The sequence below is a fragment of the Molossus molossus genome, unplaced genomic scaffold (genome assembly GCF_014108415.1).
Source record: "Molossus molossus isolate mMolMol1 unplaced genomic scaffold, mMolMol1.p scaffold_m16_p_19, whole genome shotgun sequence".
In the NCBI taxonomy this organism is placed as follows: Eukaryota; Metazoa; Chordata; class Mammalia; order Chiroptera; family Molossidae; genus Molossus; species Molossus molossus.
This window is the reverse complement of record NW_023425354.1, coordinates 49,124,277-49,151,049: the sequence shown is the minus strand read 5'-3', so window position 1 is coordinate 49,151,049 and position 26,773 is coordinate 49,124,277. Positions and strand designations below refer to the sequence as shown.

Sequence of the window (26,773 nt, the reverse complement as noted above, 5' to 3'; positions counted from 1 at the left end):
CAGTGAGGGGTTGCTTTTAATTCAGGAGGCTGAGAAGGAGGAGGAAGGGAATCAATTTGTATGATGTGTCAAGCATTGTGCTAGGCATTTCGGCACTTTAACGTCTTCATGCATTGGCTTGGTACCTTAAATACTCCCTTAATACTCAAAACAGCAATCACCACAATCTGACCATGTCTTTCCAGCCTGCTACCCCTTTCTTAGACCAAGTCACCATCATCTCTCAGCTCGACTGTTTGCTACAGCAGCCTCTTTTTTTTTGTTTTTATCTTCACTCAAGGACATTTTCCCATTTTTGTTCAGATAGAGTGGGAGAGAGGGAGAGGGAGAGGGAGAAGGAGAGAAACATCGATGTGAAAGGGACATATCGAGTGGCTACCTCCCGCACAACCCCAACCAGGGTACCTGCCCTTGACTGGAATCAAACCCATGACTCATTGGTCCACGGCCGATGATCTAACCACTGAGCAAAACTGGCCAGGGCTAAGGCAGCCTTTTAACGGTCTCTCCCAACCCCACTTCAATCCATTCTCTACATTGTGACCAGAATTATTCTTCTAAAACACAAACCAGGTCCTATTACTCTTCAAATTCAAACTCTTCCTTAGTTCCCCATGATCCTCTGCCTCATGGTTTAAACATACAGTCTGGCCCAGCCCCCCTCTCAGGGCCGGTCTCCCCACTCCTCCACGCTTGCTCTCTTCGCCCTGGCTACTCTGAACTTTCTGAGCTGGAAAAGCCCCGCATTCCCTCTTCTACACACCGCTTTTTCTGAAAGGCTTTTCCTCCCGCTTGTCTGGTTAACGTCTTGTTTTTCAGATTATACGTCTATATAACTTTTCCTAAGAAGACTTTCCAGAACTTCCCTTCCCCCTGCACTCCTACCACATTTGGGGTAAGTGTCCCCCAGATGTCCCTGGATCTTGCTGTACTCCCCATAATGTCATACTTACCCTACTATATTGCATTCTCTCAGCTTTTTGGATCAGAGGTCTCTATGAGAATCTGCTAAAAGCTGTAGATCTTCCAGAAAAAAAGAGCGCACAATAAATTTTGCATACAATTTGAGAGGTTTTATAGAACCCATAAAACCCTTTATGTTTCCATGGACTCCATATTAAAACCCCTTGTTTTATTATAATTATCTGCCTATTTGCTTATATTTCCTGCAAACCTACATGTATCTGGAGGGTAGGGACCATGCCTATGTTGATATAGGTATTTCCTCAGCACTTGGTGTAATCCCCTAGACATCAAGGACACTCAATAAGCCTTTGTCACAGGTATGGCTTGTTCTAGGACATTTGGATGCAAGGACTATCACACCTTCCTTTTTCTAAACCAAATTAAATCTGACTTAGCTTTTTTTTTTTAATCCTCACCCGAGGATATTTTTCTATTTATCTTCAGTTAGAGTAGGAGGGACTGAGAGAGAAACATTAATGTGAGGGAGACACATCGACTGGTTGCCTCCTGCCCGACACTGACCAGGGCTGGGAACGAACCGCAACCGAGGTACATGCCCTTGCCCAGAATCGAACCAGCAACCCTTTAGTCCACAGGCTGACGCTCTAACTGATAAGCCAAACCGGCCAGGGCAAATCTGACTTAGCTTTATCCTGCATGGTTGGTAAGAGGTCTTACGTCAGTGATTTTCAGAAACTCCTTGTGGTTATCCCCCCAGAACTCCAGAGCTTAAGGGGACCAAGAAAATTATGGAAGATTCCGTCTTTCTCAGCTCATTGGAGTCTCTGTTTTTACCATTACTCCTTCTAGTTCAAGATGCCACCATTGAGCACGTATACCCTCACGTAGGTCAGGCGTTATTACCCTGGGTGTGCTGTGAGATGGTTATCACAGTCTGTGCCCCAGGTCCTGACACTTCTGGGAATCATGCTGAAGGGTGGGGCCCTGGCTGTCCTTCTCAAGGACACGCCAACCCTCCTCCTCCTTCACCACTACCAGGGAAACAGCTCTTCCACTAAAAACACCACCTTTCTTCGTATCTCTCTGGAATAATCTGATATGAAATCCCTCAACAGTCATGACAGGGGCTGAAAACTAAAATAAATGCCTAATAAAGGGCCAGGCAAAGAATGTCAATGAATGAAGTAAGCCGGCTTTAAGAGACAGCAGGGAGTAGTGGCAACTGAAGCATACTAGAGAGTAAATGCCTTGTTTAAAAAGGAGCAGCAGCCCGGTGTGGGTCAGTGGTTAGAGCATCGGCCTGAGCACTGAAGGGTCATGGGTTTAATTCCCAGTCAAAGGCACATTCCTGGGTTACAGGTTTAATCCCTGGCCCTGGTCGGAGCACCTGCAGGAGGCAGCCAATCAATGTGGCTCTCACATAGATGTTTCTCTCTCTCTATCCCCCTCCTTCCCTCCCTTCCACTCTCTCTGAAGATCAATGGGAAAAAATATCCTCAGGTGAGGGTTAACAAAAATAATAATCATAATAAAGAAATTAAAAGGAGCAGCAGTTAAGGCATCAACAAATTGTTGCTGACTTTCCAGATCTTCCCGTTTTTTGAGGGAAGTTGGAAATCTGGATTTTCATGTGATAGCTCTTTCTTCTTTATCTAAAAATTTACTTTATTGCCCTGGCTGGTGTGGCTCAGTTGGTTGGGTCTCATCCTGTGTACCAAAATGTTGCAGGTTCCATTCCTGGTTAGGACACATACCCAGGTTGTGGGCTCCATCTCTAGTGAGGAGCATGCAGGAGGCAGCCAATAAATGTCTCTTTCATATTGATGCTTCTCTCTCTTTCCCTCTCCCTTTCTCTCTCTAAAAATCAATTAAAAATCTTGAAAAAATAGAAATTTACTTTATTAGGGTATATTTTGTGACTCATGTAATTCACAGTATAAAATTCAATGATTTTTTAAAATTTTCTTTTTATTTTATTTTATTGATTTTAGAGAGAAAGATAAAAACATTGATGAGAGAGGACATCATTTGGCAGCCTCCTGCATGCCCCCCACTGGGGATCAGCCCACAACCTGGGCATGTGCCCTGACCAGGAATGGAACCATCGACCTCTTGGTGCATGGGTCAATGCTCAAACACTGAGCCACACTGGCCAGGCTCAATGATTTATTTTTTTTATTTTTATTTTTTTTGATACGTGCCCCTAGTGGAAACCGAACCCAGGGATCTCTGGTCCGCAGGCCGATGCTCCAACCAATGAGCAAAACCGGCCAGGGCTCAATGATTTTTTTTTTTTAAGTAAATTTACCCAGTTGTGCAACCATCATCATAAATAGTTTAAGAATATTTTCCTTATCCTAATGAGATACTTCATATAGATTTACTGTTAATCCCTCCACTGTCCCTCCTCTCCAGGCAACTACTATCCCTCTTTCTGTCTCTAAAGTGAAGACTTTTATGGACATTTCTAATAAATGGAATCATATAATATGTGGTCTTTTGTGACTGGCTTCTTTCACTGAGCATTATGTTTTCAAGGTTGACCCACATTGTTGCACATATCTGCAGTTCATTCCTTTTTGTTGCTGAATTGTATTCCATTGTGTGGATGTAGCACATTTTATCCATTCACCAGTTCATGGCCCTTCCATTTTTTTTTTGCTATCATGAATAATGCTGCTGTGAACATTTGTGCGCAAGTCTTTGTGTCCGTGTATGTTTTACTTTTTGTTTTTTGATAGATACCTCTGGGTAGAATTGTGAGTCACATGATACATTTAACTTTTTAAGAAACTCACAAACTATTTTCCAGAGAGGTTGCACCATTTTACATTCCCACCAGAAATAACTGAGGGTTCCTGTTTCTCTGCTTTTCGCCAACATTTGTTATAGTCTGTCTTTTTAATTATAGTCATTCTACTGGATGTGAAGTGGTGTCTCATTATGGTTTTGATTTGCATTTCCCTAATGTTTAATGATTTTGGATAGGTCTTCATTTTTAAATGTTGGAATTCATTCATATTTTTTTAAAAATGCTCCATAGCGGCCCTATAAAGATAGAACAAAACTGTTTAGAACAAAACAGTTTCATGGGAAGGACCTGCCCTATGGGAATGAGTTTGGACTTCTGACCTAGACTCTGAAAAACAATGGTCTGTGAACTTTTCCTTTTGGGGGTAAAAGCAGCCTAGACTGCCAGCAAAAACTACTTTGGAGAGAGGGAAAAATGTGCTCACTCTTGTAATGAACTTGTAGACTAGAAAAAAAAAAAAAAAAAGACATTTTTCAACCTATATATTTATAATACCACTCTTTTCCCCCTGTAAATCTTCCTGTTACACAGTCATTGAATGAGTCCTTTACATATATATTTGTTTCCCCTTTTTAGAGATGAGGTTAAGAAGTTTGTCAAAGGTTAAAGACCTAGTAAGTGGCAGAGATGGATTAACGCCAAGTCTATCTGGTTTTAAATCCTGTGTTTCGCTCATTGAAATGGCAACAGATTCTAGGATGGAGCTACATGGGGTGAGACTGGAGTCAGGAGAGCCTGGCTGGCTGGGTGACAGAGCTGGAGGGAGACACAATGTAGGAGCAAGGCAGAGGAAGGGATCAAAGAAGTTTCAAGACTGGTTTCAAGACCAAGGAAGTTGGGAAGAAAGGGTTTTTTGGTGATGGGATGAAGTGGAAGTGGGAAGAAAATAGGTTTAGGACTTACTGTTTGTGTAGCTTCCTCCCATCTAGGTAGAGATGTCTAATAGACAGTTGAATGTAGGGCCCAAGTCCTGGAGAGATGCCGGGACTAGTGATACATTTGGGGACATTCTCTCTATTATGGCTTTCTCATTAAGACTAACATCTTCGTGATGTTTAATTCTGGTGAGCTTCCTTCCCTCTTCTTCTGATGGTCCACTGAGTTTGTTTTAAAAATGATGAGGAAACCACAGATGGTGGCTAATGGGGTGATTTGTATGTGGATGTTCTAAGTATGGAACATTGCATTCAGAGATGACTTTGGTGGCTTACAAAGCTGAGATTCAAGCCTTAGAGATGGAGTCTTTGGTCGTCTCTAAGAAATATTTTAAAATTCAGAAAAAGAATACCATTCACACACGTTGTGCAGTTCAGTTGTACTTGGTGTGCAGACTGCATTAAGAAGGACAGACCTCTTTATGGAGCCAAGTCACAAGACACCTGGACAAGGGGCAGTTTACCCAGCAGGCAGGTGGGGGTGGGGGAACAGATGCACTAGGACAAAGGACAATACAGGACCCCATTCGGACTTCCTCAGGAAGGACTCTGCACTTGGCTGCCTTGGAACCTACTCTGAATTCCACCAACCCTCCCTTCCTTATCATTTCCTGCCTTTTTTTCCCCTTGCTTTAGTCTTTTTTTTTTTTTTTTTTACCAGATTGGAAGTGTTCTAGGCTTAGCCACTTACATCATATCACACGTATTAAAATGCACCCATATCCAACATGAAGTAACTATATCTTGGTGTAAAGTTATTGTAAAGAATTTTGATAATTTTCAGTTTTTGTAAAAATAAATCCTTTTTTTGTGATTTAAACTTTATTATATTTATATATAATTATTTGAGTCGTGTTGCAGTTGACTAGATTCTTCAGACATTCCATTAAATGGTTATTAACTTTGATTTTTCGAGTTTCCTTATTTTGGAGCCTTTTCCTTTTTTCAGGCCTCAAACGTTTCTAAGGCTTTAGAAAAGCTGATCAGCCCTAAGGGATTTGACAGCCAGACAGAATCTCCTCATAGCCCCTCTCACGCAGGGAACTACATTTGATGAATAAACGAGTGAATGGATGAATGAATGGATGAGGTGAATGAAGTTTTTTCCCAAGTCGTCTTTCCAAGGCCGGCTGGTTTCACATTCTTCTGGAATCTAAGTCCAGCCTGGAGGCTGGGTAGGAAGGCCCCTCCCGTGGCAAACACTAGAACTGCGGCAGCGGAGGAAGCTGTCCCGCGTTGGCGCTCAGCAGACCTGGGCAGGTTGAACCCGGTATCCCAGGGTGTCCACAGTGGCCAGAGCGAAGAATGCAGTCAGGGCCCCCAGCAGAGCTGGTAGCAGGGACAGAAATGCACCCCAGCCCTGCCTCCCCTCCCCTACTGCAGGTGAGCTGCTGAGCCGCGGTCTCCACCCCCTGCAGCCCTGGGGGTGACGTCAGGCCTCTGAACCACGCCCCCGCCCCGCCCCTGCCGGCAGCGCTAGGGGCCCGCGACTCCGTGGTGGAAGCCGGTGCCGTTGCCGGACACGCGGGCTGCAGCAAGCAGAGCAGGCAGCAAGGCGCTCGAGCGAGCTGCCGCGGCGGCTGGACGCCGAAGCGAGTCGCGTCCAGGCGGAGCTCCAGGCTCCTGCGACTGCACACCTGCCCCACTGTCCGCACTCGCTGCCCCTCGGGATCCCCGGCGCCTACCCAACCTCGGCTGTCCCTCGCTTCCTAAACCAGCCAATCGCCCGCGACTGCTCCGGCCGCACCTCCTGGAATATATGATGGACGTGCGGAGCAGCCTATGAGATTGGGGATTTGGCGGGCAGGGCTGGGAGCGGGAGCCAATGAGCGTAAGTTCAGGTGGGTGGAGGGAGCAGAACTCGGGAAGGTAGCTTCGTTTGCGTCGCTAACGTCTTCCCTTGGAGATGGGCGCGCAAACGGACCAGTGGGTCTGGGGGCGGCGGTGAGGGGCATGGAGCTGGCCCAATGAGGGTGGGGGTGGGTGGGGCAGCCCGGAGCAGCAGTGCTACAGAAGCCCGGCGGAGGCAGCGGTGGGTTTGGGACTGAGGCGCAGTATCTGTGGTCGCGGCTCGGAACGTGCGCCGGCGCCACCATCTCCCGCTGAAGGTGAGAGGTGCGGCTGTCCCGTCCGAGTGCGGCGTCCAGGGACGCTTTGTAGGCGATGAAAGGATCCCGTCCCGGGGGACCCGTTGCCTCTGGACGGCAGGGACGGAGCCACATACGGAGCGGGGGGAAGCTAGAGGGGATTTGTGCTGGAGGGCAGTAGATTCATCCAGGGAAGGACCTGGGGAGTAGGGTAACGGACCCCGGTGGATGGAGAGACCCCAGGAAGGGCAGGGAAGGGCAGGGAAGGAGGAGGTCCTTGAGAGTGAGACCCCTGCAAGGATCAGGGCCTGCGTGAGCGGGAGGACAACCCCTTCGGGGCTGGGGATGGAGATCTGGGTTTGGGGAGCTGGTACTCGGTGTGTGGGGTCCGAATGCCCCACGGGTGGGGGGGAGGCTGGTGCCCTGGTGAGGGTCCCCAGGGGTCCCGTGAGTCTTTTTGCCTCCCAGGAGGGGAGTCCTGGGCTGGCTGGAAAACGCGATCCCGGTTGGGGGTGGGGAGACCCTGGACAGAAAGGGCCCCTGGTGGGTTCCTGAAGGTTAGGCTGGGTCGAGCACCTTGAGTCCGATAAGGGGTTCGCCAAGGGCTCGGAAGGCGGGAGGAGTGCCCCAGACCTGTTCGTTGGAGGGACCGGAGGGCAGGGGATCTGCACCGCCGGGAAAGCGCGCGGCGGGTGAGGGTCCGAGGAGCCGGCCGCCAGCGTGAGGAAGGTCGGGCTCCGCTGGTTCCCGGGAAGGAGGGCCGGAGGAGGCCTCTTCCAACGTGCTCTGTAGCCGGTGGGGGCCGAGGTGGACGCTGGCGAGGCCCTGGCGGTTTGAGGGGTGAGGGGGGCTAGGCGAGAAATGTGGCTGGAGTGAGCTGCAGCTGGGCGGCCCTCACTTTGGGATCCCTTTATTGTGTAAGTGATCTGGGAATGGATCGCCAGAGTCTTCCTGGCCTTCTGCATCTGGGGTCACACCCGGATCCCATAAAATCAAACCGGAATGGGGTCAGAGGGAAGTGGAAGCCGCGGAGTGCTGGCGTGTGCGGGGCTTTGTGGGCCTGTGGTGGGCGGATGCGGCCCAGGGACCCGGGAGGCCCCCAGCCTGGCCTGCCTGGGAACCTAGGGCCTTCGGAGGGAGGTTGGCGACTCGGTGGGTCTGAGCTCAGCTGGGGAGGTTTGGGTAACGTGGCCTCTGCCTTTGACCGTTATCTGTTTCTTAGGGCCTCTGCAGCTCCCTTCAAGATCACTGCAGTTGGTGGAAGGGGGTGGGGTGGGGTGGTGTGGGGTGGGGTGGGGTAGGGTAGCGAAGGGTAGGGGAAAGCAGGCGGGGTAGATCCAGACTGCAAATGAAACAAAGACTGCTGTTTTCGCTGAATAATATAATACTAAATATAATACTTTGACTTTGCTGAGATTTTGTTTTTTAACATTGAAACTGAGGATTCTTTGAGTCAGGCTTAATTATTGATGGCATTCACTCTGGAAAACTTTAATCTATTTATTGTTTTATTTCCTTCATCAATCTGTCCTTATTAATTATTCTTTTAGTCCCTTGCTTTTGGTGTTTACGTGTGTCCCCGTCTGTCTCAGATTCTGGAAAAGTGGCCATTTTATGCATCTCCTTACTTCTGCACCTTAAATTCAGTTCTCCGTTCTTATCTGGAGAAAGCATATGGTGTAATTGTGCGATATAGCACGAGCTTTTGCAGCAAAGGGATGTGACCTGAGAGCATGGCTTTTTATTTGGGCTCCTTGGGGAAATCATTACAATGAAGACAGACTGGATGGAAGATGAGATGGAGGAAATTTTGAAGGGCATGTTGTATGGTGAAAGACTATATATGAATGCGGTTTATGTACTTTCTCATCATATAGAAATGAAAATTTGTGGTGTTGGGTTCCCATTTCAGACATATGTAACATAAATATTAACTGAGAGATGGTACAGGCCATGAACAGCTATAATGTCATTTTGCATTTGGTTTGTATTGGTGCTCATTTGATTAAGCAGAATATTGATAAATTAACAGACTTGCACGTCTCTGTAGTGCAGATGACCTCAACGGTAGGGTTACACAAATTGGGACAATGCTGTTTTAGTTTATCTGTCTTATAGGGATGCTCTAGCATGGAAAACTTATCCATCATTCTTGTTTGGCTTTTTATGCAAGATATTCGTAAAATTGAATTGTTTTCTTATATCTACTTATACTAGGTGCTGAGAGACATTTGAGAAATTTTCTGGGTGGCATTTTATTGGAAGTCAAAAATAGTGTAGTGAGAGGGAGCCCAGGAGTGTGTGCACTGAAAACAAGTGAAGGCCTTGGGGTTTTGACTCTGTAGAGGGGCTAATTCATTCACAGATAAATGATTTAACTATAATTAGGCAGTTATTTCAAATGATACCAAGAACCTTTGGATTATCTTTATGTCTCCTGCAAAGAGGTTCCTAATTATTCTTTTTCCCCCTCTAAGTGTAGGTGTTTTTTTACCCTATAAAATATAAAGCATTTCCTAGGTTGTGTGTGATTATTGACCGAGCCTGTACTCTTGAAGCCGCAATCGATAGGGTTTTATTTAGTAGAGAGGCAGTATATAGTGTACATCATGCCCTTCAGAATTTCCTCCTCACCTTCCATCGTTGTAGAATGAACTCAGGAGCTGAACTCTCTGGGTTTACTCTCAGCTCTGCTACTTGTTAGCTCTGTGACCTTGGGCAGGTTTTTGGCTTTCTCTGTACCTCAGGTTCCTCATCTGTAAAATGAAGATATAAATAGTATCTACTTCATAGGGCTATTGGGAGGATTAAGAGTTGATATATGTAAACTGCTTAGAATAGTGTCTGGCCATAATTAGTGATACATAACAACAGTATTTGCTATTTTAAAAATTGCGATATTATCCTTTCCGCAAGGCAAAGCATTTGGGAGTGGTTCACTGTTAAATGCCAGTATTGTCAAGATTGGTTCCCAAATGTACAATGGAATGAAAAACATACAACATATTTGGCAATCACAAGTGAAGAGTTTAAATGAACAAAAAAGTCATCAGTGGCCTCATGAGCACTAGCAATTAAAGAATGATGTGAGTACCTACTACCTGCTAAGCCCTCTGAGATAATGCAGAGGGAGGGCAAGAAAATGCCAAATGAGCAGCACAAGATGTTAGGAGAAGGAGAAGGATGCATTTGCCAGATTGACCTGAAAAGAACTTCTGAAAAGGTGTCATTTGGGTCAGAATTTGAAGGAATGGTAGGTTTTGGGTTGTGGAAGAGAAAATGAGGGTAGGGACCACTCATGTAATATCTGATCAGTAGGTTACCTACTATATTATAGATAGATCCCCTCCTTGGACTAGGCTGAGTGCTTACTATATAACAAGGAACAGGAAAACAGCCTCACAGTGGTTAGTTACTTGTAGAAAACTCTAGAAAAGTAAAGATTTGTAATCCCATTCCCCAGTGAAGACCCATGAATATCTGTTTCTTTTTTTTCAACTATATATATGCAATTTCCACCTATGAAACCGGGAACATTAATACTTTTAGATCTATTGAATTTTTCTTGAATTATAAGCATTTCCCCACCAAATGAAGTACTAATAAATTTAAAACATTTTTTTTCTTTTTTTTTTTTTTTTATCCTCACCCGAGGACATTTTTCCATTTTTTGCCCAGATAGAGCGGGAGGGAGAGAGAGGAAGAGAGAGAGAGAGAAACATCAATGTGAAGGGACACATCGAGTGGCTGCCACCCGCACAACCAACCAGGGCCGGGGACAAACTGCAACCGAGGTACGTGCCCTTAGCAGGAACCGAACCCGGGTCTCTCTGTACCGCAGGCCGACGCTCCAACCGCTGAGCCAAACCGGCCAGGGCTAAAACATTTTTTTTTCTTTATTGATTTTAGAGAGAGAGGGAGGGAGAGAGAGATAGAAACATCGATGAGATGGAACATCAACTAGCCACCTCCTGCACGCTCCCCACTGGGGATCAGGCCCACAACCTGGGCATGTGTCCTGACTGGGAATCGAACCAGTGACCTCTTGGTACATGGGTTGATGCTCAACCACTGAGCCACACCAGCCAGACTAATAAATTTTAAATGTACCAATTTGATAAAATAATTTTAAGTACATAATTTACTTTAAAAAAAAAATACCTGCTCTAGAAATGACCTAAGTTACTCTGATTTATAGTCACCTTCTAAATTTAAGGATATCCAATGTAAAATAAAAGAAGTGTGTGTGTGTGTGTGTGTGTGTGCCTATTGGCAGCAAGACAGTTTCCTAAATGTTGTGTGGGATATACAGTTAATACCTGATAAGAATAATAAGAGTAACGTGTTATCATTTTGTTATAGTTGGATATTTTTGCTTTTGATAGACTGTCCTTTAGACAGAGTGTGTATCTGATTGTCTCCAAATTAATCTAGGATAAGTCCCACTTCAAAGCCATGCCTCTTTCTTAGCAGTGTTTAGTGTGTAAATTGGAAAGACAGAAAACTTGTTAATAATCTTGTAGAGTAGTCCCTAGAGGTGATGGTCTTTTGAAACCATTCTTCAGACTGTACACGTGTCCATGAATATTTTCTGTAAGAAGGCAGATGCAAGTTAAAAAATATAAAAACATGTTGGCAGCCCTGGCTGGCTTGGCTCATCAGTTAGAGTGTCAGCCCTCGGATAGAAGGGTTGAGGGTTTGATTTCCAGTCAAGCGCACATGCTTAGGTTGCAGGTTCAATTCCTGGCCCCAGTTGACCCCGACTGTGCAGGAGGCAACTAATTGATGTATCTCTCAGATCGATGTTTTTCTCTCTCTCCTTCCCTCCCTTCCATTCTATTTTTAAAAATCAATGGAAAAATGTCCTCAGGTGACAATTAATGACAACCAAAAAAATATGTTAGCAATTTTATTTATAGAAGTCTTCGTCTTACGTTTTTTGTGACTTTTGTTTTTGATCTTTGTTTTATCCAAGTCTATTATCCTCAAAACATTGGCGTAGTCTTTAAATCTTGGTATGAATTTGTCTAGAACATTGGTTTTCAACCTTTTTTTTTTTAACCTGAAATACCTGTTAGTAACAGGGTTCACCACGGCAGCCAGGGAACTATGGAGCAATGATTCTCAAAGTGTGGTCCCAGGATGAGCAGCATCAGCATCATCTTGGAATTTGTTAGAAATGCAAATTACTGGGCTCCACCTCAGGTTTAAGTAAATCAGAAACTCTGGGGGTGGGGCCTGGCAGTTGGTTTGTTTTTTTTTATCCTCACCTGAGGACATTTTTTTTTTTTCGTTTTTTGTTCAGATAGAGTGGGATGGAGAGAGAGAGAAACATGGACATGAAAGGGACACATTGAGTGGTTGCCACCCACATGACCCAACCAGGGCCGGGGACAAACTGCAACCGAGGTAGATGCCCTTAGCAGGAACCAAACCCAGATCTCTCTGGACCGCTGGCCGATGCTCTAACCGCTGAGCCAAACTGGCCAGGGCTGGCAATCTGTATTTTAATAAGCCTTGTAGGTCCTGCTGGTGCACATGCCAAAGTTTGAGAACCACGCTCTAGAATGGGTATTAGTAATGCATTACACTGTCACAAGTAATTTCTGACGAATCTTAGCTATTTGATTCTAGTAAGTTCTTACTAGCAGTGAAAGGGGTAGTATCTGCTCCCACTATCGTGATTAATCTTTGAGGACACAGATCGATCCCTTTAAGAATCTGAAGAAACTCTTGAGTGTTCTTTTAGAAAAGCACACATACACACATGTAAAAAGTAAGTGTACCTACAACATTTTTATGTTGTTTCAGCCTGAAATTTGTCTATGGACTCAAGGTTAAGAACCTCTTAACAACTTTGGACTACTTTATGGTTAACCTTGCAGCCTTCTAGCTTGTCTACAAAGAATCATTTGGGGGCCAGGAGAAGTTGGGAGGATTTGGTAGAGTGAGAGTAGGTACTCAGTTGGCTTCTTGCATCGATTTAGATGAAGTCATAGATGGAATCCATGCTTATGAAATTTGTAATAACCTGGAATTTGGAGTAATAACAAAAGTGTTTCCTAATGATGATACTGGATTCCAAAAAGATGTCAGGAAAGAAAGATAAGTGGTGCCTGGCTGGTGTGGTCAGTGGATTGAGCGTCATCTCATGGACTGAGAGGTCCCAGTTTGATTCCCAGTCAGGCACATGCCCAGGTTTCGGGCTCGATGCCCGGATTGCAGGTTCTATGCCTGGTAGGGGGTATGCAGGAGGCAGCCAATGTATCGCTCTCACATCAATGTTTCTATCTCTCTCTCCCTTCCTCTCGCTTTAAAAAAATCAATAAAAACATATTTAAAAGAAGGAAAGATGAGTGGTGAATGTAAAATTTTGTCATTTGATCCAAGAAGCCAATAGCACAAGTATGGAGGGGGAGGTAACTTAGAACAGCATGTATGGAGCTTTGGCGGACAGTTCACTGTGAGCCAACAGCGAATGAGGAGAAATACACCAACTAGGTCTTGAGATACATTAATTGTAAAAGTCACAAAAACAGCTTTACCTGTTTTAGTGTTGTCAACAGTTCCTTTTTTCTTGGTACTGGCGAGACTGTATCTGGAATATTCTGTTTGCTTCTGGTCCACACTCTAAAGGGGCATTCGCACATGGAGTGTGTTTGGAGGCAAGAGCTCAGGGGAGTGGAATGAGTCTCGGTGGATGATGGAATGCTGCAGAGGAACAGAGGGAGCAGGAGCAGCTGCAGGAATGGAGTGGAGACCTGGGTAGCTACCATCACATACTTGAAAGGCTGTCCTGTGAAGCCAAGTTACGCTTGTTCTCTGTGGCTTTATTTGATCACATTAAGACCACCTTGGCCATTGATAAGCTATAGGGGGACTGACTTGGGGTATTTTTCAGGAAGAACTTTGAGCCTGCTGTCTGAGGGTAGGATGGGAGGCTCGTTTTAGACCTGATGCTTTACTCTTCTGGCCGTCCTCATGTGTTTTATGGTTGTATCCTGATGGTCAAACTAATTCTGGTACCACTCTGTAGGCCTTTTATTATGAATTTTTGTTTTTCTTTTTCTTCATTCTCCTTTCCCTTCTTAACTCTCTGTTTAACTTGTGGTGAGGGTGAAAGAGGAGATGGAGAAGAAAAAACGTCAAACTGGAACTTTGCTTTTACCTTCTGCTTGTTTTTCAGCCCTCAGTAACTGAGGGCATGTGTTGAGTGGTCTTCAGACAACCAGAGTTGTAATTTGTGGTTACCTCTGACATTTACCTTGGAAACTTGGTTAGTATAGCTATAAAGAGCTTCTTAACTCAACATTTGTGCTTTCTTTTTACCACAGGTTTTGTTTTAAGTTTCTTAGAATTGTAAAATTTGTGAGTCATTTCATATATATATGTGTGTGTGTGTGTGTGTGTATGATGTTTTTATTGATTTTAGAGACCAGGAGGGAAAGAGAGAAACATCAATCGGTTGCCTCCTGCACGCCCCCTACTGGGAATCAGACCCAAAACTGGGGCATGTACCCTGACTGGGAATTGAACCAGTGACCTCTTGGTGCACAGGGCAACGCTCAACCAACTGAGCCACATTGGCCCTGGCTCATTTTATATTTTTAAGTATCTAACTTTATCCTCCTCCTCTCTTCATAGAGGCAATTGCTCTTGGATCCTTCTGTTTACAATGGCACAGAGAAGTGGACTTGAAGATCCAGAGAGGTATCTCTTTGTGGACAGGGCTGTCATCTACAACCCTGCCACACAGGCTGATTGGACCGCGAAAAAGCTAGTGTGGATTCCATCAGAACGCCATGGTTTTGAGGCAGCTAGTATCAAAGAAGAGCGGGGAGATGAAGTCATGGTGGAGTTGGCAGAGAATGGAAAGAAAGCAATGGTCAACAAAGATGATATTCAGAAGATGAACCCACCTAAATTTTCCAAGGTGGAGGATATGGCAGAATTGACATGCTTGAATGAAGCTTCTGTTTTACATAATCTGAAGGATCGTTACTATTCAGGACTTATCTATGTAAGTATTCCCTCTAAATAAGCACATGAAGTATGGTGACGGAGAATTAATGTAAATTATACATACTGTCATAATCAGATGAGAATGTGGACTACCCACACTCTCTGTTTAACATTATTATTTCTATTAAAGATAGTCTCTTGCTTACCCCAAGCCTTGCTTTGCTTTAATTATTTTTTTTAAATTAAATATACTGAATGGTATGTCGTAATTGAAGACTTTTGTGGTGGTGCTCTGGAATATGATAAGATGGGGGACAGCATGTAGCAGAAAGACCAGGGAGTTTACTATGGGACTAAGAGCTGCATTCATAGCAGGACACAGGTAGCAGATTGGTAGGAAATGTGTGTATTTCCAGAAGGGTAAAGTGGAGGGGCTGCGAGCTTAGAAGTTTCAGTGAAGAGCAAGAACCAGTTCACTGGATGCAGGGAAATGGGAAAGATGAAGCTGAGGTTTTTAAGAGGAAACAGTTCAGGGTGAGATTGAGGCTAAGATCATCCTGTGGTTAGCAGTTGACACATACATATGTCACAGTCACTGACAAGGTTGCTGACCATATAAAAGTTACGTAAAATAATAAGGGATAAGGAAGAGAGGAAAAATGCAAACCAGATACTGAAAAAAATCTAGAATGACAAAACAGTTTTGGAAGGATGGTAAATGGGGTTGGCAAAGATTTAAAGAAGGTGGTATAGATAGAATTTAGATTCAGCATGAAGAGAAGTAGAGAGAAAAGTTGGCATTGTAACGTCTGAATTTGGAAAATAATTTTATGTAAGAGAAGTGATACTAAAGCTCATGCATAATTCAAAACTTCAATAAGTCAGAAGTAGCTTTTCTACAGGAATTAGTTTATTTAGTGAATATTTACTGAGCACCTACTACGGGGGAGAGTGTGGTGAACTGGACAGGTCCTTGCCTTCCTGATACATCCTATAAGGAGATGAAAGGGGATAGCAGAGTCAATAGACTTTTCACAGCAGGTCAGTGAAGGACTTTTGAGAAGGGAGCATTTGAGCTAGAATCTGACAGACAGGGAGGAGCTAGCCATGGGAAAATCGGAGAGATGAATAGTTCATTTATGACCTTTGCCAGAAAAGTTTCAATCAAGCCCGATGATCTCTCTTATTTTTTTTCTGTTATGAGATAGGATGTAAAGTAAGAGTAAGAGGCACCAGGATTGGGAAGGTGGCTTGAGGAAAGGTTTGGAAAAGAAGAGAAGTCAAAGATAAGGAGAGTAGCATTGAGAATCCAGCTGAGACTGAATAACAGAATGTGCAGTCCGGCTGCGTGGCGTTGCCACGTTGGTAGGCTTGCCCCAGGTCTGTGAACACAGGGGAACCCGTTCACTGTCTCCACTGCTGGCATGGTTCCTTCGTCTTCTCTCCTTGTCAAACAAGGTGAAGGGGTCTGGAGCAAAGGTAATGGGAGTGAAGGAGGGGGAAAACGAAGGGATTGTGGTCAGATTGTAATGTTGACCGCAAAGATTTGAGCTGTGGGTTAGTTTTGGAGGACAACTGGTGCAGTGACTCATGAAAGGCTGGAAGTGTGGGGAAACAACCAAAACGTTGGGGAGAACTGGAAGGTGGGACGGAGCCAGACTCCACCAGAGCCTTCTCTGATTCCCGCATTGGACCCTGTAGCTTCTGCAACCAGGGAGAGAAGGGAAATAGAAAGGGGAGGGAGATTGTGGGTAAAAGAGAAGGGATGAAAGAAAAACATCTTATTTGTAGCCATGCTTCATGATACTTCTACAACTTTGCAAATATCTTTACTTGAGTTTGAATTTTTCAAACTTAACTCAGTGAATTTCTGAGTTTCCTTTTCAAGCATGGTCCCCTTGGTCTTTAAAGAAGGGAAAATCTGAGTTTTTCTGTAATTATTAAGATCACAGCAGAAGTGAGAGTTTGGGAGGATCATGTCCAAACTTAATGGGGTAGAGAAAGGGTTTCTACCGAAGAGTCAAGTTGGAGCACTTGACTCTAAAGAAATCCTACTAAGGGAATGGGGCCATGATTGCTAGCATTGTGATAAATATGTGCTGGGTTCTGGAATTAATCAGCCCGTTGAAATTGATCAATTGAGGTGCCAGGATATGACACTCTAATTTAGGTAGGACCTTTTTTGGACATATGCTGATAGATAAGATACAGTGTCTATTTATTTAAATAAGTTGGTTATTCACAGTTTTAGTTTTTTTATATTTTCCTTGGATTTAATCTGACACAACTTTTCATCTAATAATTTTTTTCCCTAGTAGCTTAGCTCATTTGTATTATTTAGTTCTCAATGTTTTCTAATTTCTATTATGGCTTCTTCTTTAACCTATGAACTATTTAAAGGTATACTTTTAGAACTTCTAAATGTTGGTTTTTAAGTTATCTTTTCATTTTATTTATTTATTTATAAATTTTTTGTTAAATCCTCACCCAAGGATATTTTTTCCATTGATTTTCAGAGAGAGTGGAAGAGAGGGAGGGAGAGAGAGAGAGAGAGATATTGATGTGAAAAAGACACATCAATTGGTTGCCTCCCACATGACCCTGACTAGAGCCGGGGCTCTAACCTGCAACCCAGGTATGTGCCCTTTACTGGAATCCAACACTTGACCCTTTGATCCATGGGCTGGCACTCTACCTGCTGAGCCACACTGGCCAGGACTCTTTATTATTTTTAAGTTAATTACATTGCAGTTAAAGAATATAGTTCATATAAGAACCCACAACCTGGTATGTGCCCTGACTGGGAATTAAACTGGCATGGAGCAACCAATTGAGCCACACCAGCCAGGGCTAGACTAAGATATTTAATTGTTTAAATCTTCTATAGCCTTACTAATTTTTGTCTGCTTGATCTTTCAATTACTGAGAAGTATCTTAAAACCCCCCAGTGTGTTTTATCAACTAAGTATGCATTCCTAAACAATATAGTTTTATAGTTGAGTTTTGCTTATTTATTAATTTTTATGTGAATGGATCTTATATAGCCTTTCGTTTTACTTTGGTTTTTTTCCTGAGCATTACATTTTAAAGATCATCCACAGTGCTTTGTGTTGGTATACTTTAGTAGTTCTCAAAGTGTGGTCTGTGGACTCCCAGGGTTTTGCCCAAGACTCTCCTGGGATCTGAGAGGTCAAAACTATTTTCATGATTATATAAAAACATTATTTGCCCTTGTCACCAATAACATTGGTAATGATGTCAGCAGTGAAAAGACAAGGGTGGGGAAATCCGTTGACACGTTATTATGGTTAAAGGCAGTGACCCCTAACAGTACTTAGTCGTCATTTTAATTGTTTCACTCAAGAATGTCTCTGATAGCGCTCTCCCTCCCAGGAGCACACCCACGCCTTTCTTCCCTCTCTCTCTGCACACCTCAACTCTAAGGGTCCCCATGAGACTCGCCACCTAGGGAGCAATGGGCAGCGGAAACTCATCCAGGCGAACCCTCTGAACCTGTCTCCGAGGCTCCCTTTTCTCTGCCTTCCCAGTGAGCTAAGGCAGCCCCGCCAGGCTCATTTCTTTCCTGCATTGTTTCTAGGGAGCGAGAGCAGCCTGCTGCGGCTCTTCCCTGATGCTGCTTCTACCCTCAGCCCTTGTGTCACTGTCCCCAGCTTTACTAAATGAACTTTCAAACTAAAAAGTAATAATAATAAAAAAGAATGTCTTTGATAAAGCAGAGACATGATTGATTTTATTAAGTCTCAACCCTTGAGTACATGTCTTTTGACTAGTCCATGAAATGAAGTGGTAAGTATGCATTAAGCACTTCTACTGCGTGTTGGACTATGGTGGTCGCCTTGAGGAAAAGCATGCCGTTATTTAAGTTGCAAACTAAATTGGCTACTTTTTAAATAGAATATCATTTTTATTTTATAGAGTGACTGCTAGATAAACTGTGATTAATTCCACTGTGGTATTTGGCAGACATTTTCTTGAAAATAAACAAAGTGAGCCTGTCATTTCAAAGAAAACAACTGATTTCACTGGTTGCCAATGATAAAATTTGAGTTTTCATATGAAAATTAAAATTTTGGGAAACTTGTATCAACCACTGTGAGCTTGATATCAATACTTAAAAACCTTTCTGATGCGATAGATGACTGTGATTATGACCTAGAGTGCAGTGTCATCATTTGGAAGACTTGCATAATGCAGTGAATCAGTGTTTTGTAAGTGATGTGTGTAGATGTTACAAAATCATGCATGGGTAAAAGACTTTATTCACCATGCAAGATAAGGCAGTGGATTGCAATGGGCACAGTATGAAAAGTTTATTGATAGGGTTTCAGAAGGTACATTGCCTCTGATCTTTAAGAAATTATCACTTGTTGAGTGTTGGTATAGTATCAAAGAAGAATATCCACAATTACTTGAAAAGACTACTCTCCCTTTCCAACTATATATCTTTGTAAGGCTGATTTTCATCATATACTTCAACCAAAACAAAATATTACAACAGATTGAATGTAGAAACAGATAGGAAAATTGTGCTGTTTTCTATTAAGCCAAATAAGATTTGCAGAAATATAAAACAGTACCACTCCTTTTACTTTTGTTTTAGAAAACATAAAGTTATTTTTATAATGTGTTACTTATATTAACATATATTCATTGTTATTTAAAATGAATACATATGCATTTAAAAAACTCAGTTATAGTCCTGGCCGGTTTGCTCAGCGGTTAGAGCATCGACCTGTGGTCCTGAGAGACCCGGGTTCGGTTCCGGCTAAGGGCGCGTACCTCGGTTGCAGTTTGTCCCCGGGCCTGGTCGGTCGTGCGGGTGGCAGCCACTCGATGTGTTCCTTTCACATCGATGTTTCTCTCTCTCTCTCTCTGTTCTTCTCTCTCCCTCCCACTCTACCTGAATAAAAAAATGGGAAAATGTCCTCGGGTGAGGATTAAAAAAAACAAACAAAAAAACTCAGTTATATAAAACAAGAGAACTTTGTAGTCTTTTTCTAAGAATGTGAAAGGGCCCTGAAGTAAAAATGTTTAAGTATTTTGTTCATTTTTGTTTGAATGTAATTCCATTTCAGATTTTTTACCTTTTTTTTTGTTGTTGTTGTTCAGATAGAGTAGGAGGGAGAGAGAGAGAGAAACATGGACGTGAAAGGAACACATCGAGTGGCTGCCACCCACATGACAAACCGCAACCGAGGTACATGCCCTTAGCGGGAACCGAACCCGGGTCTCTTTGGACCGCAGGCTAACACTCTTAACTGCTGAGCCAAACCGGCCAGGGCTCCTTTTTTTTTTGTTTTTAATCCAAATATTTTTGGACATTTGTTTTTTCCAGTTTGAAAACTGGAACATTATGAACATTAACAGCTTTGGATATGTACCTAGTGCACATAAGTATGCCTTTCTGTAAGATATAGAACTAGGAATAGAATTCCTGGATGAGATAAAATGCATATTTTTAACTCTTGAGATTTTTAAGATAATGCCTGATTTAGTCAGAGTATAGCAGGAAACAGAAGGCCCTCAAACTAGGTATTCAGAGAGTTTATAATGTAGGTAGAGTTTAGAACACAAATGCTAGTTGTACAGTTTTCAGTGCTAGCGATGGCTGAGAGCCCTTGATACAACTTATCTTTAAGGAGCAATAGGAAAGAGCTGTTACTTCAACTGGAAGAGGATAGTTGTGTGGAAAGGGATTCCTGATAGAAATTGAAGCCTCTAAAGAGGGATGCCTACAACTCATGACAACTGGCAGGGGAGGTCCTGGGAAGAAATATCCTGTCTTTATCTCCTCATACCCTCAGTCTCCTGCTAATGTGTCTCATTGATTAATTCAGTTTGAAGCTAGAGGGGAGGGGAATTTGATGATATGTACATATTTTTAAAGATTTTTTTGTTGATTTTTAGAGAGAAAGGAAGGGAGAGAGAGAAACATCAACATGGAGCCAAACATCAATCGGCTGCCTCCTGCATGCCCCCTACCAGGGATCAAGCTCGAAACCTGGGCATGAGCCCTGACCAGGAATCCAGCTAGCGACCCTTCTGTGCATGGGATGATGCCCAACCATCTGAGCCACCCAGCCAGAGAAATGGTATATTTTTTTTTTAGGTCAGCTTCAGTTCCATTTGGAATTGAATTTTTTGCATTGTGTAAGATTAATGTTTTTCCAAATGGCTCTCCAGTTGACCTAGTGCTGTTTACGGAAACAGCCCTATCTCACTGCTCTGAAGTGCCACCTTTGTTATAAACCAGGGGTTCATAAATTTGTTGATTCTCTAATATGTTTCATGGGTCTGTGTGTGCCTGTCTTTGAGCCAGTAGACATTATCTTAATTATTAGAGCTTTGCACAAACACAAACCAAAAACCTTATTGAAAATTTGATTGGGATTTTGTTGATTCTGTTGATCAATTTGGAGGAGAAATGAGATCTTTACAATATTTGATCTTGTAATTTATGGGTATACCCATTTATTTAAAAAATTTTTTTCAGTGTATTTTATGGTTTCCTTTGTAAAGACCATGTACATCTTTTGTTGAATGTATTTTTGGGTGCTATTTAATTTTTTTTTTTTTTTAATCCTCACCCGAGGACATTTTTTTTACATTTATCTTTAGATAGAGTGGGAGGGGGAGAGGGGGGAAGAGAGAGAGAGAAACATTGATGTGAGAGAGACACATTAACTGGTTGCCACCCACACGACCCCAGCCGGGGCGGTGACAAGCCACAACCGAGGTATGTGTCCTTAGTGAGAATCGAAACTGGGACTCCTTGGTCCGCAGGCCAATACTCTAACCACTGAGCAAAACTGGCCAGGGCTATTTTTGGGTGCTATTTAAAAATAGTATCCTAAATATTGCTTTTTAATTGTTACCATTATGTTTTATTTCATTTTATTTTTTATCCTCACCCGAGGACATCTTTCCATTTTTGGTTCAGATAGAGTGGGAGGGGGAGAGAGAGAGAGAGAAACATTGACGTGAAAGGGACACATCGAGTGGCTGCCACCCACACAACCCAACCAGGGCCAGGGACAAACTGCAGCCGAGGTACGTGCCCTTAGCGGGAACCGAACCCGGGTCTCTCTGGACCGCAGGCCGATCCTCTAACCACTGAGCAAACTGGCCAGGGCAGTTGTTACCATTATGTACAAATACAGTTGTTATGTTTTTTACAATTAATTTTTATATAATGGCTTTGTATTCACTGACCTTACTAAGTTTATTTACTGATTCTAATAGTTCAGCTGGATATTTTGGATTTTCTATGAATACACTCAATGTTGTCTGCAAATATTGACAGTTTCCTTTCCAGTTCTTATATATTTCTTTTGTCAATGACAGTAAGTCTAAACCTAAAGATGAATTTTATAACAGTTTGAGCCAAAAGATTGAGGACCAACCCAAAAGCAAAATCTCAAAGGATTAAGAAAATGTTCTGGAGGATGGTAATTTTGCATTTCTTTTTTCTACATTTTGAATCAAAGGAGGTTACATGAAATCCATTAGTGGTAGATTAAGGAGGTGGGAGAGAGCAAGGGTGGGAGGTGTTTCTAGGGTTGGCTAAAACGCAAAGTGGGGCTATACATACTTCTTTTCCATCAGCAGGTACAAGATAGTTAACATTAACTTTTACAGTAAATGAGTTTGGGGTTGTCCTGTGAAGGTGGGTGGTCATGCCTCTGAGAGGCATGGAAAAGAGAGTTACTGACATTCCGAGAGTATGTTGTCTTCGATGCACAAAAACAATGGACAGGGCTCCCTTAAGGCAAAGATTGACTTTTACTGAGGAATCTATAGGCTCAGAATGTGACTAGGCCTCATGCATGACCTGCCCAGTTAGGAAATTTATGATCAGACCATCCTGTGTGGCTAGGTTACATGGTCACTGAGTTTGTCAGGCTTGCTACAAAGGCCCTCTTCCATTCACGCTTGAACTTGATTTATTGCACTGTCCAGGACCTTCATACAGTAAATGTGTGTTGAACAGAAGTAGTGATTGGAGGTATCTTTATATCATTCCTGATATCAAAAGGAAAGCTTTCAACGTTTCATCATTAAGAGTGGTGTTTGCAATGGCATATTACTCAGCCATTAAAAAAAGAATGAACTCTTGCCATTTGGGACAACACAGATGAACCTAGAGGATATTATGTCAAGTGAAATAAGACAATAAAGCAGAGAAAGACAAATACCATATGATTTCACTTATATGTGGAATACAAAAAACAAACTAATAGATACAGAGAATTGATGGTCACCAGATGGGAGGGATTTGAGGGGATAGGTGAAAAAGGTGAAAGGGATTAAGAAGTATAAAGTTCCAGTTATAAAAATAGTCACAGGGATGTAAAGAACAGCATTGGGAATATAGTTAATAATACAGTAAGTGTAGTATCAGATTGGTACAGACTTACAAGGATTATCGCTTCATAAATTATATAAATGTCTAATCACTATGTTGTACATCTGAAACTAATATATGTCAACTCTAACTGAAAATTAAATTTAAAAAATTTTTAATAGAATGATGTCTGCTGTAGTTTTTGTTTTGAATATTTTTAAATCAGATTAAGGGAAGTTTCATTGTACTCAATTTTTATCCTGTGGATGATAGTGTGATCTTTCTGGTTATTTTGTTATTGTGGTGAATTTTATATATATACATTAGTGTTAAAATTAGCCTTGTAAGGACCAAGTATTCTTTTTTTTTAATCCTTACCCGAGGAAATTTTTCCTTTTTTTTTCAGATAGAGTGGGAGGGAGGGAGGGAGGGAGGGAGAGAGAGAGAGAGAGAGAGAGAGAGAGAGAGACATCGGACGTGAAAGGGACACATCGAGTGGTTGCCACCCGCACAACCCAACCAGGGCCAGGGACAAACTGCAATCGAGGAACGTGCCCTTAGCGGGAACCGAACCCAGGTCTCTCTGGACCACAGGCCGACGCTCTAACCGCTGAGCCAAACCGGCCAGGGCTTTCTTTTCTTTTTTCTTTTTTTTTAAATCCTCACCCGAGGACATTATTGCATTCATCTTCAGATAGAGCTGGAGGGAGAGAGAGAGGAAAACATGGACACGAGAGAGACACATCGAGTGGTTGCCACCCACACGACCCCAACCTGGGCTGGGGACAAACCGCAACTGAGGTACGAGCATGCCCTCTGTGGGAACCAAACCCGGGACTCTCCAGTTCGCTGGCTGATGCTCTAACCGCTGAGCCAAATCAACCAGGGCCCAAGTATTCTTTTCATATGTATGTTATATATATGTATTAATAGATTCCTAGATTCTGTTTAGGATTTTTGCATCTATTTTCATGAGTGAGACTGACCTAAAATGTTCCTTTCTTGCAATATCCTTGTCATATTTTGCTATCAAGATTATGTTGGCTTTATAAAGTGAATTGAGTAACATTTTATGTTTGTGTATTCTCTGGAAGAATTTGGATAAGATTGATGTTATTTCTTTTTTAAATGACAATATAGCCCTGGCCGGTTTGGCTCAGCGGTCAGAGCGTTCGTTGGCCTGCGGTCCAGAGAGACCCAGGTTCGGTTCTCGCTAAGGGTGCGTACCTCGGTTGCAGTTTGTTCCCGGCCCTGGTTGGTCATGCAGGTGGCAGCCACTCAATGTGTCCCTTTCACGTTGATGTTTCTCTCTCTCTTTCTCTCCCTCCCACTCTGTCTGAACAAAAAATGGAAAAATGTCCTCAGGTGAGGATAAAAAAAAAAAAAAAAAGACTATAATTTTATTTATTTATAAGGAAGTTTTTCTTTAATAGATGTAGAACTTTTAAGATTTTAAATTTCTTTTATCATTTTGATAACTGATTTTATAGGAGTTTGCCTATTTCATCTAAATTTTCAAATTTATTGGCATGAAGTTCATAATATCCTCTTATTTTCTGTAGGATTTATAGTGTTGTTCACTTTCATTCCTGCTACTAATAATTTATTGTACCTTTTTTTTAAATGAGTCTCATCAGGGGTTTATCAATATTATTAGTCTTTTCTTTTTCAGAATCAAGATTTTTATTTTTATTTATTTATTTTTGTTACAGATATTTCTCCTTTTTTCTGCCATTGACACCCTCCTCCCAGTCCCACCTCTAATATTATTAGTCTTTTCAAAGAACATACTTTTTACTTTGTTAGTCCTCACTTCCCTTCCTCCCTCCCTCCCTTCCTCCCTGCCTCCCTCTCTTCCTTCCTTCATCTAACCACCTTATTCTTTACCTATCTACCTTCATACATTTGTTTGATTTCTTTCTACAGTCAACTGCTGCATGATGTTTTGGTCGATGATGGACTGTGGATATATGACAGTGAGATTATAATGGAACTGACAAATCCCTGTCACCTAGTGAGGTGGTCATGCATTACACAAACACTACTTCCCATTGTATTACAGTTGCCTACAGTATTCAATACAACAACATACTGCACAGGTTTGTAGCCTAGGAGCTTAGAGGAGAACAGAATTTGTCACCCCAAAATATGTCTTTTTGGCATAAGGATTATTTTAGGCTGGTTAATTTTAAAAGACAGCAGACATGGGAGAAGCTCTGAAAAACCAAGTAGAAGTTACCCTTTGTAAAAGGTAACTTAAATTTGTAAGGGAAATCTCCATTTGTAAGGGTGCCTCCCTCCTGTACCTGGTGGAGAGGGATGACCTTATCTCTAGAAATTCTTATCAGGTCAGAAGATTTAGATCTGCATAATATCCTTACCCTGTTCACTGCGTTTTTCCTGGTACCCTCCCATAGCTGCCTTCCCCCACCCCCAGTATCTTCTTTCGTTTTCAGCTGAAGATGATATTTAAGTTAGTGGCTTCAGCCATTTTGGCAAATGACTCAGTTTTCCTGGGTCTCTCCCATGTATACAGGTATACGTATTATTAAACTTTTCTTTGTTTTTCTGCTGTTAATCTTTTATCACAGGGATGTCTCAGCCAGGAACCTAGTAAGAGGGAAAATTATTTTCCCCCCTCTACAGAGCAATAAGCTATACCATATAGTCTATGTGTGTAGTAGACTATACCATTGAGGTTTGTTCACTCTTGGATGTTTGCACAAGGATGCAGTCTCCTAGCAACACATTTCTCAGGTGTATCCTTCTCATTAAGTGTCCATGACTGTACTGTTAACCTAAAAATAATGACCAAAGTGAGAGGCAACAAGCATTTTTTCTTTTTAGATTAAAAAAGAACAGCTATTTGGAAAGCACTGATTTAGGCAAAAGCCCAGATGGTATTCCCATTAGAAGACAAAAGCATGGAGCATTTATGAGAAAGGGAAGGGGAACAGTCCCATCAGTAGACCCTAAGGCATTCCTATAGGCGTAGATAAGCTAACTAGTGACTCGAATTCTAAAAAATGTTTCTTAATTTTCAGTCCAGTAGTCATCAGTCTAGTAGTCATAACATCAGATTTCTTGTTATCTTTGCAAACAATTGTTTGAGATACTGTGCTGGTTATTTTGCCTTGTTTTAACTTTCCGGAGGTTTGAGGCATAAGACCTGCAAGGCAGTTCTAGGATGTAGCTCCGACTCCATTTTAAAGTGGCTCTGTTTATATTATATTTTTACAGTGCTTTCCATGGGTTCAATTTGTTCATTCTCTAAATTTTGAGATAGATACTTAGATCACTGATTATTTTTCAGCTAGTCATTTTCTAATATGTACTTTAAAAGCTATACATTTTATTCTAAGTTTAAAGCTTTAGCAATATTCTACAAATTTTAATCTGTTGTTTTTATTGTCCTTCAGTTCAAAATAATGAGATGTCATTACTTCCACGGTCATTTAGAAGTAAATTGCTTAATTTCCAAACATAAGGGAATTTTTAGGTTTATTCTGTTATTTCTGATATAATCCCTTCTTAATCAGAGAACACCCCCTGAATGATCTTAGTCCTTTGAAATTTGTTAGACTTGCTGTATGCTTCATCATATGACCAGTTTGTATAAGAGGTCATGGTGCACCTGAAAAACATGGGTGCTGCCATCATTTTATGCAGTCTCTTATATGTGCAG

General features: G+C 42.3%; 1 protein-coding gene and 1 long non-coding RNA gene across 2 annotated transcripts in view; both read left to right on the top strand.

Moving 5' to 3' along the window:
- The first annotated feature begins 14,405 nt into the window (after positions 1-14,405).
- Positions 14,406-26,773, top strand: part of MYH10 (myosin heavy chain 10) — a 172,105-nt gene continuing 159,737 nt past the window's right edge. The window contains 1 exon segment of the mRNA XM_036269900.1: positions 14,406-14,781. Within this exon segment, the coding sequence (XP_036125793.1) occupies positions 14,437-14,781 (345 nt within the window). The 5' untranslated portion in view covers positions 14,406-14,436.
- Positions 22,092-25,749, top strand: LOC118635008. Its single transcript, XR_004960424.1, has 3 exons — positions 22,092-22,192; positions 25,015-25,187; positions 25,680-25,749. It is a non-coding gene; the product is annotated as an uncharacterized LOC118635008 (long non-coding RNA).